The 12,244-nt window shown below is 35.3% G+C and overlaps 1 protein-coding gene across 1 annotated transcript; it reads left to right on the forward strand.

The window, feature by feature from the left end:
- Positions 1 to 10,494, forward strand: LOC112002970 (protein TIC 100). The gene is made up of 11 exons (XM_024035139.2): positions 1 to 793; positions 896 to 967; positions 2,122 to 2,211; positions 2,328 to 2,501; positions 3,394 to 3,484; positions 3,772 to 3,834; positions 3,934 to 4,000; positions 4,653 to 4,756; positions 4,831 to 4,957; positions 6,683 to 7,443; positions 9,766 to 10,494. Exons 1-11 carry the CDS (start codon positions 168 to 170, stop codon positions 10,195 to 10,197), a joined length of 2,607 nt encoding a protein of 868 aa, XP_023890907.1. The 5' UTR covers positions 1 to 167; the 3' UTR covers positions 10,198 to 10,494.
- Positions 10,495 to 12,244: the final 1,750 nt, after the last annotated feature.

Raw genomic sequence — 12,244 nt, forward strand, 5'->3', positions numbered from 1 at the left:
CTTCAATTCAAACCCCAAAAACAGAAAAAACAAAAAACAACAAAATCTCCATCTGGTCGTATCCTTGTACAGCAGCAGCTACCATTTGCTTCGAAACTATCAGTCTATCACAAACTCACTTCGTAGTTCTTACACTAACCTTATCTGCTTCTTCTTCTTCTTCTTCAATGGCAGACGAAGACTCAGCCAGCCCCACTGACTCAGAACAACAATACGAGCAAGATGAGGAGCAACGACAAAACGAGGAAGACCCAGATGCCGAAAACCCCTCCTCAGACTCCGACTCTGACTACTCCGACTACTCGGATTCCGACGAAGAAGAAACGCTAACGTACACCCGACCCGGTGACGAGCCACTGGACTCAAACAACACCCCGGAGATGAACATAAAGCGGTTCGCTCGGGTCCTCGACAGCAAGAGAATGAAGAAGCAGCAAGAAGAAGAGGACAGCAACTACGTGTACCACGAAGACCTCTTCGATTTCCCAAAAGACCCAGAGAACTGGAGAGAAGAGGACTTGCAGGAGCTATGGGCTGATGCGCCTCTCTTGTCCACGAAGCCCGGGTGGGACCCGGTTTGGGCTGATGAGGAAGACTGGGACATTGTGAGAGATGAGATTGAGGCTGGGAGGGACCCACCTTATGCACCGTTTTATATTCCTTATAGGAAGCCTTACCCACCTATACCTGATAATCATCATGACATTTCTAACCCGAAGGCTGTGATTGAGGAATTGGATAGGATTGAGGAGTTTCTCACTTGGGTTAGCTATATTTTTGCTGATGGCAGCTCGTATGTTTTTTGATTACATGTCTTATAAATTGTTTGTTTGTTTTGGATGTTTGTTTGGTTTTCATGGTTTGTGGTAATTCTTTTTTTTTTTTTTTTTGGAAGGTATGAAGGCACAGTTTGGGATGATTTGGCTCATGGAAAAGGTGTATATGTTGCTGAACAAGGGCTTGTCAGGTTTGTTTCTTCCTTTTTTAATTAGATTTATGCTAGTGATATTCATTGCTACATCATTAGGGAAAAACTTAGGTTCAGTTTCTTGAGTGCTGTAAGATAGGTTCACCAATTAAATTCAATTGCATTGATCAATGAACCACATGGTTGAATTTGTTGTTGATGGCAAACGATAACTTTGTTTATGTTGCTTTGGTAAATACAATCATGTGATTGAATTTAATTGGGAAACCTAAGGTATGGTACCTAAGAAACTGCATTTAAGTTTTACCCTTTTCATAATAGCAGTTTGAACATTGAAACATGCTTTTTATCAAGTGTCTATATTGGTTCTGTATTTGAGTAGACTATACAGTGCAACAATCTACCCAAATAAAGGTTATCAAATTATGTGATGAAGCTTGAGAAGAACGAGGAATAATATATGAAAGAAATGTTGTATGTAGTAGAATTAATTAGCACTCAATGTGATTCTCATAAGATTTATTATGCCATTAAAGAGTTCAACGTTGAGTGTTCTACATGGCTACTTGACATGTCCATATTAAATTTCCCAATGAACCTGAGAGTACATATGTTTTATTAATGGGAGAACTGGACTAGAAGAAATTCAAAGCACCATACGCATCACTTATTTTTGCATCAAATTTCTGGAGGCATGGTTTTACTATATATCAACAGTTTTTCTTTTTTATTTAGCAATGCAAATAAAAACAATATTACAAGATAACATTTTTGAATGTGAAACTGTTTGCTCAAATTTATCCAGTTGTTGGAAGACACAAAAACATAGCTGTATCATGTTCTGTAATCACTGTTCTTTTTTTTTTTTTTTTTTTTTTTTGGTTTGGGGGGTTGGGGGGGGGGGGGGAACTAATGAATTATTATCAACCACTCACGAATTAATGTATATGCTGAAAATTTGCTACATTCAAGGGCTTTTTATCTTGAGACCTGACTGTGTAATACTTATACTGATTAGGCTATACAACGTTCTTCTTGGCTACTTAAAACTATGGTTTAAACTTGTGATTCTATAAGAATATTACCTTTTCCCCCTCTCCATTGGGTGTGACTCTTATTTTGTCAGCTTACAATTTACTTTTGACTCTGATTTTATGATATATAAATTTCATAGATACATTTTCTTTTGATAGGTATGAAGGTGAATGGCTTCAAAACAACATGGAAGGTCACGGGGTTGTTGAAGTTGACATTCCCGATGCAGAACCTGTGCCAGGTTCCAAGTATGTTTATGACTCCTATACATGTATCAATAAGGTCATACATGTCTCAGTTTAGAAGCTGAATAATTGTTCTATAAAAATAATTATATCGAGTTACTCATTTTGCATCTTTCTAGGCTTGAAGCCAAGATGCGTGCTGAAGGGAAAATAATAAATAGGGATTATATGACTCCAGAGGACAGAGAATGGCTGGAGATGGATATTGAAGACAGCATAAGTCTTGCTGATGGGAAGTGGGAAGTACCATTTTTTGAAAATGATGAGTGGATTAGACAATTTGGGAGGAAGCCGTAAGTTTTACTGTTGAGCTTTCTGTTTCTTTTTTAATATTAACTTTTGTAATACTATCCTTTCTCTATATTTTAGTTTTTGTCCAATGTAATGTACTTTGTTTGGATGTTCTCACTCATTAATCATTTCTATCCTGATATTTTGACTATTGACTTTTGCTTAAGTTGAAAGCTACCGCGTTTATGTTTCTGACTCTTTGTGTGTGTGTGTGTGTGTGAGATTTGGTGCTATTAGTGAGATCCTTTCCTTATGCTCAATGTTAAGAATTGACCAGCTAATTATCATAGTAACTTGACATATATACATCAAATGGGCTTAGTGCTTGAAAAAAAAGGACACATTTGATGAGGAGGAAACATTAGAAGTAAAGGAAATGCAAAGTTCCAAAGAAGTTGTCATTCAAAGACTAAACTCCTAATTGATATTTGGAAGTCATGCTGAAAAGGTTTGTTAGTTTAACAATAGGAAGTTTGTTTCTACTTTCTACCTTCATATTTTAGCTTTGATCATTCATTATCAAACAAAACAAAGTGGTTCTTCTGAATTTTAAAGACATCTTTGATGTGCAAAAATGGTTCTGTTTATGTTTAAGCATATACTTCAATTTGATGATGACTTATAAAGGTGGTGATTTGTAACATGTAGGATCCAAACCTTAGGTGCATGATAGAGTCTAGATCAAGAAAATTGATTATTCAGAGTGTAGGTGTGAAATTTGCTTGAAGCTTAGGTTGACATGTCTCTTGTCTAAAGATATGGTCATTGATTAGTATGGTATTCGGTGTTTTCCTGTTATACATTTAGCACTTCATTGACTTGGAAGCCACACAAGTGTTACTTTTTAGCTGAAGGCATGTTATGGGTTTATTAATGATTGTCTTCCTATTGCAGGGAGAAGGGTAGATATCGCTATGCTGGTCAGTGGAAGCATGGCAGAATGCATGGATGTGGTGTTTATGAAGTCAATGAGCGTACCATCTATGTAGGGTTCAGCTTACTTAATTTCACTACTTTTGTTTACGAAATTTATAAACTCGGAGGGTTCAACTTTAATCCAGTGAGGATGCAAAATGAATTGTGTTGAACATATTGAAAGTAAAGAGGTGACAAAAATGCAAGACATCTTATCAACTGAAGGGTCAATTCCTAGTGCTTAAATTTTGTAAAATTTGTGCATGTGTTATATGTTCTAATTCTCCTCAATATGTACAAACTGAAATTTCTGTGTAGTAAGTGAATTTAGCAGACGTGTGTTTTGAATGCATGCAGGGTAGGTTCTACTTTGGGGAGCTATTGCAGGATTCTACTGGTTGTGATGAAGATATTTGTGCGGTATCATATAATTTGACATTGTTAGATGTATTTTAATTATTAAAAAATAACTACCCAGCTGTTAAAGAAGATATTTCTCTTACATTATGTACTTTGCAGTTGCATATGGGTATAGCAGAAGTAGCTGCTGCTAAGGCTCGGATGTTTATTAACAAGCCTGATGGAAGTATGTCTTTTTAACACTCTTTATACTGAAAAGTACATTACTGTCTATAAACTGGCATGTTTAATGCTGTAACCATCAATTTGTTTGTTGAAATTGGATGGTTAAGAAATTAATTATGAAATTTGGAACAGGAAAAATATTACTTGGTTTATTATCTCCATATTTTCTAAAATGTTGTCTTACTTTTGAGTGAGTGTGCGTGTGTGTAGATTAGTGTTGTCTTAGTCATATACTTGGGTGCATATATGTCATGGACCAAGTCATGTGTAAGATTTTTTGTTAAGCATTCCTATAGACTCACTTGTCATGTAAGATTGGATATTAATCAATCCTATAAAGACTCATTTATCCCAAGTTTGGAGACAAAGTAATTGTCTCCTGAGACATACTAATTGACCACTTGGACATTGCACTGATCATAGGTCTGAACGTGGTATATTCTGTTGAAATTCAGTCCTGCTACAGGCCTGGCTGGCTCCATCTGTTTCTGGCTCTTGCACTCTATGCGGGATTAAGTTTATGTTAAACATATAATCACATGTTTCAGAATTATAATTATTATTTTCTGCTTTATAGAATCTAATCTGGCAATTTCTTGTTGTATCATCTCTCTTTTGTTTGTGACTTACATTTTGTTCTGCTGCCTGCACAGTGGTTAGGGAACAGAGAGGTCCATACAGTGATCCTCAACATCCCTATTTCTATGAGGAAGAAGATGTGTGGATGGCACCAGGCTTCATTAACCAGTTCTATGAGGTAAGTCAAATTCTTTATATAACTAATTTTTTGATCATGAAAGGAAATGATAAATGAATATATATTGGTGGCAGGTCCCTGATTTTTGGAAAACGTATGTACAAGAGGTGGATCAGGAAAGGGAAATGTGGTTAAACTCCTTCTATAAAGCGCCACTAAGACTACCCATGCCTTCTGAGCTTGAATACTGGTGGTCCAAAGGTATCAAAATTTTCTTTAGATAGAGATATGATGGGTCTAATTCTCATCTATGTTTCTGGTTTTGTTTTGTTTTCCCAACACTTAGACCATAACACATATATATTTATTAGAATAAAATTGTGATGTGGTTCCCCTGAACATAAAGAAAATATTATGCATGTGTAAACATGATATATGAGTAACTCTTGGACTCCTGAATTTGGAGCATCAATGAAAGTACGTTAAGTGTCCCAAGAACAGGCTATTGATATTTCACTGTCAAGGGTAAACTCTCAATTATAACATGTAAGAATATTATACGATTTCTATTTGAGTCAGAAAATGTAAAGCACAAGAAAAATATGCAGATACACCTTTGGAAGCCCCCCCCTCCCCAAAGAAAAAAGGGATGCTGCGTTAGGCAATCATCTAGTAATACAAAAAATCTCAAAAAAAAAAAAAAAAGTTAATAATGTGCTGAAGAAGTTTGGCACCTTCAAAATTTTCGCAATACACACAAAGAAACAACCTTCCAGATTTTTGAACTCCAGTGGCAGTGAAATCTTCCTTGCTAACAATCAAGCAACTGAATCAGTATTTGGCATAAGTCAGGATACACCAAGTAATGAAAACACAAATAACCAAACATCTCTTGTCATTAAACATTAAGTAAGAGGTGGTCAATCAACTCCCTCCCTCTATTCTTTCTTGCACATACAAATCCAATAAATAATCCCAATGTTCTATTTTGGAGATTATTTGACAACTGAAACTTTTCCCATAGTTGTTTAAGTGAAAAAAAAAAAAAAGAAACCTTTCAAGTCACTAGCACCACCTTATAATATGCTTTCTTTAAAGGAATTCTGCACCTATAGGCTATAGACCACTTACCATAAAATGATTGGAAGGATGCTTGATCCTCATCTTGACTAGATGGAAAATTAGAATATGTTAGAATTGCGTAGTTAAATGATTAAATTTACCATATCATTAGCTTAAGCTTTTGGTATAATCAATAATTTAATATGGTATTAGAGCAAGAGGTTCTAAGTTTGAACCTTGTCTCCTCCACTTTACCTCACATTTAAAATCTCATGTATTGAGCTTTACCTATTAAGAGGAGTTTGGGCCCAAACGCGAGGGGAAGTGTTAGAATTGTGTGGTTAAATTATTAAATTTACCATATTCTAATAACTTAAGTTTTTGGGACAATCTATAATTTAACAAAATACAAAAAATAAAAAAAGTTCTCTATGGTATGGTAAAGGTAAAAAACTGGCAATGTCTGGTAAGGTAGGAGAGAAGATTCTAGACACTTTTTTTTTTTTTGCCCTACTTCAGAGTACCTCGTTTCTTTTGTCTTTTCTCTCCAAGAGAGGGAGAATTGAAGAGAAGATATTGTAACTTCTCTCGTAGGCTGAACCCTAGATATCCAACTTCTAGAGTGTGTGAGGCTACCATGTGGATGGTGGTTTCTTGACAAAGCTAAGATGAAGAAAGATATTTGGTGCTTTTTTTATTTTTTATTTTTTAATCTCATAAAACCCATATTGGTTGTGAACCTACCATTCTCTTTGTTCCATCTTTTGGTACTTATCTCGTTTGGTCCACTTTCCTGGTTCTTCTGTGATGGCTTAGCTGCTGCTTTTGTCTAATGTATCAGCAATATTTATTTCTTTCTTCTTTCCCCTTTTTAAATGGAAATTGCATGATTTATCTTGATTAATGTTAGATTTGTTTGATCAGAGGAGGATCCAGAATTTGTTCTCATCAATAAAGAACCTGAGCCTGATCCTGAAGATCCATCAAAGCTTATATATACTGAAGATCCTGTCATACTACACACTCCAACTGGAAGGATAATCAATTATATTGAGGATGAGAAATATGGTATTCGATTATTTTGGCAGCCAACACTGAAAGATGGGGAAGATGTTGACCCGGAGAAGGCCCAATTCCTACCCTTGGGCTATGATGAGTTTTTTGGAAGAGAGGTGGCTGTGAAGAAAGAAAACATATGGACGCGTCTTGTGCTGGCGGTGGAAAATGCATGCAAGCCATTGTTTGATAAACTGGAGAAATGGACTGAAGAGAAGAAGAAGGCTAGTGAGATGAAGATGCAGCTGATTGAAAAAGAACTTGAACTGGTAGAGGCTGAATTGTGTCTGGAAGAGGCCCTTGAGGACATGGATGAGGAGTTGAAGAGAAGCGAGAAAGAAGAGGAAAAGAAGGTGGAAATGGGTTTGCAGGAGGAAGAAGATACTTCTGCGTTGCCCAACCAATTTGAGACATCTGTAGTAGAAGAGGAAGAAAAGAAGGAAGAGGAGGATGATGAGGAGGAAGAAGAAGAAGAAGAGGAAGATGATGATGATGTTGCACCTTCAAGTTTTGGGTCTGTTACTGCTGATCAGGACCCAACACAAAATGACCAGAAAGGAAACAAACCAGGCAAATCTCCATTTTCATCATCTTCATTGTCATTTGCTTCCAGTAGCCTTGTTTCAGGGGTGAGTTCTAATTTCTCATGGATTACTTTCTATATTATAGTTGTCTATAACTACTCAAGACTCTAGAAAAAAGATGGATAGTTAATTTTTAGATCATTTTCTTTATGATGCATTGGGTTAATCCAATTAAGTATTATTCTTGCAAGTTTAAGTTCATGAACTCTTTATTGGAATTTCAAATCTTTTGAGTAACAATGGCATTTTTAATTTGATAATCACTCTATTCAGTTCTATTGAGTTAATAAATAGATTGTTTTTAATTAGAGGGATTTTAATGTTTTAGTTGATTTTCGTATTTAGTTCTGTGTTGGGAGAAAACTAAGTATTTCTGGTGGCTTTGCAGATCCCATCGATGCTACAACAATCGTTCTTATCCTGGAAAAAGGGTAGATCAACATTAAAAACAATTCCTTCTTCATGTGTTGAGTGCCCTCCTAACCTCCTGGAAACGGTTGACTCAGTCAGTTTTCCACCAGCGTTAAGCTCAAGAGGGCGCTTGAGAGCCACAGGGCAAAAATATGGGAAAGACCAAGCACTAAGCCGCTCAAATGGAAGGTTATCTCAGTTGCGTTCATTATCTCAAATTCTGTCACGTTCATCTGCTTCTGTGAAATCCAAAAGAAGCCTAATGGAGCCGTGTACATGGAGCTATGGTTGGCTGCATAAGGCACCGGAGAGCGATTTTGAAAGCTTATTGTCTTTGCACACAACATTGCAGTATTTCGAACCGTATAGAGAAACAATGTGTGGTGAACCTATGGTAAGGTAGGAGAGAAGATTCTAGACACTTTTTTTTTTTTTGCCCTACTTCAGAGTACCTCGTTTCTTTTGTCTTTTCTCTCCAAGAGAGGGAGAATTGAAGAGAAGATATTGTAACTTCTCTCGTAGGCTGAACCCTAGATATCCAACTTCTAGAGTGTGTGAGGCTACCATGTGGATGGTGGTTTCTTGACAAAGCTAAGATGAAGAAAGATATTTGGTGCTTTTTTTATTTTTTATTTTTTAATCTCATAAAACCCATATTGGTTGTGAACCTACCATTCTCTTTGTTCCATCTTTTGGTACTTATCTCGTTTGGTCCACTTTCCTGGTTCTTCTGTGATGGCTTAGCTGCTGCTTTTGTCTAATGTATCAGCAATATTTATTTCTTTCTTCTTTCCCCTTTTTAAATGGAAATTGCATGATTTATCTTGATTAATGTTAGATTTGTTTGATCAGAGGAGGATCCAGAATTTGTTCTCATCAATAAAGAACCTGAGCCTGATCCTGAAGATCCATCAAAGCTTATATATACTGAAGATCCTGTCATACTACACACTCCAACTGGAAGGATAATCAATTATATTGAGGATGAGAAATATGGTATTCGATTATTTTGGCAGCCAACACTGAAAGATGGGGAAGATGTTGACCCGGAGAAGGCCCAATTCCTACCCTTGGGCTATGATGAGTTTTTTGGAAGAGAGGTGGCTGTGAAGAAAGAAAACATATGGACGCGTCTTGTGCTGGCGGTGGAAAATGCATGCAAGCCATTGTTTGATAAACTGGAGAAATGGACTGAAGAGAAGAAGAAGGCTAGTGAGATGAAGATGCAGCTGATTGAAAAAGAACTTGAACTGGTAGAGGCTGAATTGTGTCTGGAAGAGGCCCTTGAGGACATGGATGAGGAGTTGAAGAGAAGCGAGAAAGAAGAGGAAAAGAAGGTGGAAATGGGTTTGCAGGAGGAAGAAGATACTTCTGCGTTGCCCAACCAATTTGAGACATCTGTAGTAGAAGAGGAAGAAAAGAAGGAAGAGGAGGATGATGAGGAGGAAGAAGAAGAAGAAGAGGAAGATGATGATGATGTTGCACCTTCAAGTTTTGGGTCTGTTACTGCTGATCAGGACCCAACACAAAATGACCAGAAAGGAAACAAACCAGGCAAATCTCCATTTTCATCATCTTCATTGTCATTTGCTTCCAGTAGCCTTGTTTCAGGGGTGAGTTCTAATTTCTCATGGATTACTTTCTATATTATAGTTGTCTATAACTACTCAAGACTCTAGAAAAAAGATGGATAGTTAATTTTTAGATCATTTTCTTTATGATGCATTGGGTTAATCCAATTAAGTATTATTCTTGCAAGTTTAAGTTCATGAACTCTTTATTGGAATTTCAAATCTTTTGAGTAACAATGGCATTTTTAATTTGATAATCACTCTATTCAGTTCTATTGAGTTAATAAATAGATTGTTTTTAATTAGAGGGATTTTAATGTTTTAGTTGATTTTCGTATTTAGTTCTGTGTTGGGAGAAAACTAAGTATTTCTGGTGGCTTTGCAGATCCCATCGATGCTACAACAATCGTTCTTATCCTGGAAAAAGGGTAGATCAACATTAAAAACAATTCCTTCTTCATGTGTTGAGTGCCCTCCTAACCTCCTGGAAACGGTTGACTCAGTCAGTTTTCCACCAGCGTTAAGCTCAAGAGGGCGCTTGAGAGCCACAGGGCAAAAATATGGGAAAGACCAAGCACTAAGCCGCTCAAATGGAAGGTTATCTCAGTTGCGTTCATTATCTCAAATTCTGTCACGTTCATCTGCTTCTGTGAAATCCAAAAGAAACCTAATGGAGCCGTGTACATGGAGCTATGGTTGGCTGCATAAGGCACCGGAGAGCGATTTTGAAAGCTTATTGTCTTTGCACACAACATTGCAGTATTTCGAACCGTATAGAGAAACAATGTGTGGTGAACCTCTGCCTCTTCCTACTTGAAATTCTGTATAAAGTATGAAGTTATGGCATTAAAAGAAGGTCAATTTGCTCATGGCCGCATTTCGGCCAATTTTTTGTGTACTTGGTCTTTAGATGAGTTAAGAATCCGAAAATGAAAACGTTGTGGTTCGTATGTTCGTTTGTACGATTCAAAGGCTGAGAAGCTGTCTGTGCCTGGATAAATTTTTTGGAGTTTCGATTATTAATAAAGTACTTGGAGAAAATGAACATGAACAAAAATGTAGAGTTATGATTCCTTATTTTTTAGTGACTTAGGTGACTCGTTTGGTTCCATAATTTGTTCTCCCTCCATTACATTGCCAACTTATTCTATCTTCTGTATAAATCAACTGTACTTACGGTTCTTTTTTCCCTTTCATTTTTCAATTTTGGTTCATAATTGCATACCTAGATGTTGACAGACATGAAGGAAAATTATGTAAACACATTTTGCCTACGTTGTACACTTTACATGGTACTATTCATTAAAAAATATTATTGATTATAATTTGTTATTTTATTTGTATAAAAATTCTACTTGCCTCAAATTCTCAACGAAGTTCGAAAATTATTAATTACTCTATTGGAGTATAGTGATGTAATATTCTCTTTTTTAATATAAATGGTAGATTATAATAAATTTAATTAGTAAGATTTATTATTATGTACAGTGAGAAAGTATTATGTCACTGTACTCTAAGAATAAGAATACCAAATAATTACTTATTACATACAATAAAAGACTCAAAAAAAGGGGAAGGAGAGAGAGGGAAATTAACTAGTGTTATTGCATGAAAATTTAGATCAAGGTTCTTAGGCAATAAGACAAGCCACCCAAAAATACAACTCCAACCCCAAAGGGTTGGTCTAGACTATCTAGTGGTTCCCACAATCTCATGAGTGGGAGACAACCAAGATTGGGATAGAAGTACTTTTGGACGAAAGATGTGAATTAATAGGTAATCCTATGTGTAGGGTTAGCCGGGCAGGACCAAGATTTTAGAGAAAATATATGGTCACAATAAAATATCACAATATTTTTACAACTTTGTTTTGAATTGAAGTGCACAAGTGTAATTTACTTTATTTTGACTTATGATCCACTAACACATCAACTTCTTGTGAAAAAGCTGTGAGATTTTTTTTTTTTTGAGAATCAGCTGTGGGATTTTAGTGTGAGTGCCGAAGAACTAAGATTTTATCTTTAGGGTGCCAAAGTATGGAGAATAAAATTACCATTCAAGAATAAGAAATATTCTTAAACTTTCAAACTAAATAAACTAGCATATAACTTATGCAAACGCATTGATGCATTTAAAATTAAATACAATTTTTATTATAGAAATATAAATAATTAGTCAAATTATTATTATTATTATTTAAATAGCATGTAACACATGCATACATATAGATACTTTTAAAATTAAACACAATTTTTATCATAAAAATATAAATAATTAGTCAAATTATTATTTTTTAAGTAAACATAATTAATCACATATTAAAATTCTTACCTAAATTTAATACTACTTATGATCATTTTTTTTCTAATTTTTAATAAGATAGAATATGTGGTGATTTTTTTTATGTGGTAATTTTTATTAAGTACTAGTATGTAACCCGGTGTTACCGCATGGGACTGGTTAATTGTAATGATGCTATTAGCCAATTTTCTTGTTTTTGTTTTGTTTCTGTTTTTTTGGGTTTATCACATGGATGATAGAATTAAATCAAACAATGAAAAATATATATTGCATTTTATTATTTAAGTAATGCTATTGGTCTTTTTTTTTTTTTTTGGTTTATCATACATAGGATAGCATTAGATAAAACAATGAATAAAAAAAGAGAATATTGCATTTTATTATTTAAGTGATGCTACAGTGAAGAAAAAAGAGAATATTGCATTTTATTATTTAAAATATATAAAGGGACATTAAAAAATAAAAACTGATCATTGAGTTTGGAATCTTCTTGGAGGCGTCAATGAAGCGCTAATGTATGAGAGTGTGAAGTAAGGAAGAGTGGGATTAAACATTGTGTTTGA

This window comes from Quercus suber, unplaced genomic scaffold (assembly GCF_002906115.3).
Source record: "Quercus suber isolate HL8 unplaced genomic scaffold, Cork oak 2.0 scaffold_65, whole genome shotgun sequence".
Classification (NCBI taxonomy): domain Eukaryota; kingdom Viridiplantae; phylum Streptophyta; class Magnoliopsida; order Fagales; family Fagaceae; genus Quercus; species Quercus suber.

Excerpts from the sequence above, each read along its gene's own strand:
- LOC112002970 (XM_024035139.2), top strand. The coding sequence starts at position 168 with ATGGCAGACGAAGACTCAGCCAGCCCCACTGACTCAGAACAACAATAC. Across the intron at positions 4,757-4,830 it reads TCATTAACCAGTTCTATGAG|GTCCCTGATTTTTGGAAAAC; the intron begins GTAAGTCAAATT and ends TATTGGTGGCAG. Across the intron at positions 4,958-6,682 it reads TGAATACTGGTGGTCCAAAG|AGGAGGATCCAGAATTTGTT; the intron begins GTATCAAAATTT and ends TTGTTTGATCAG.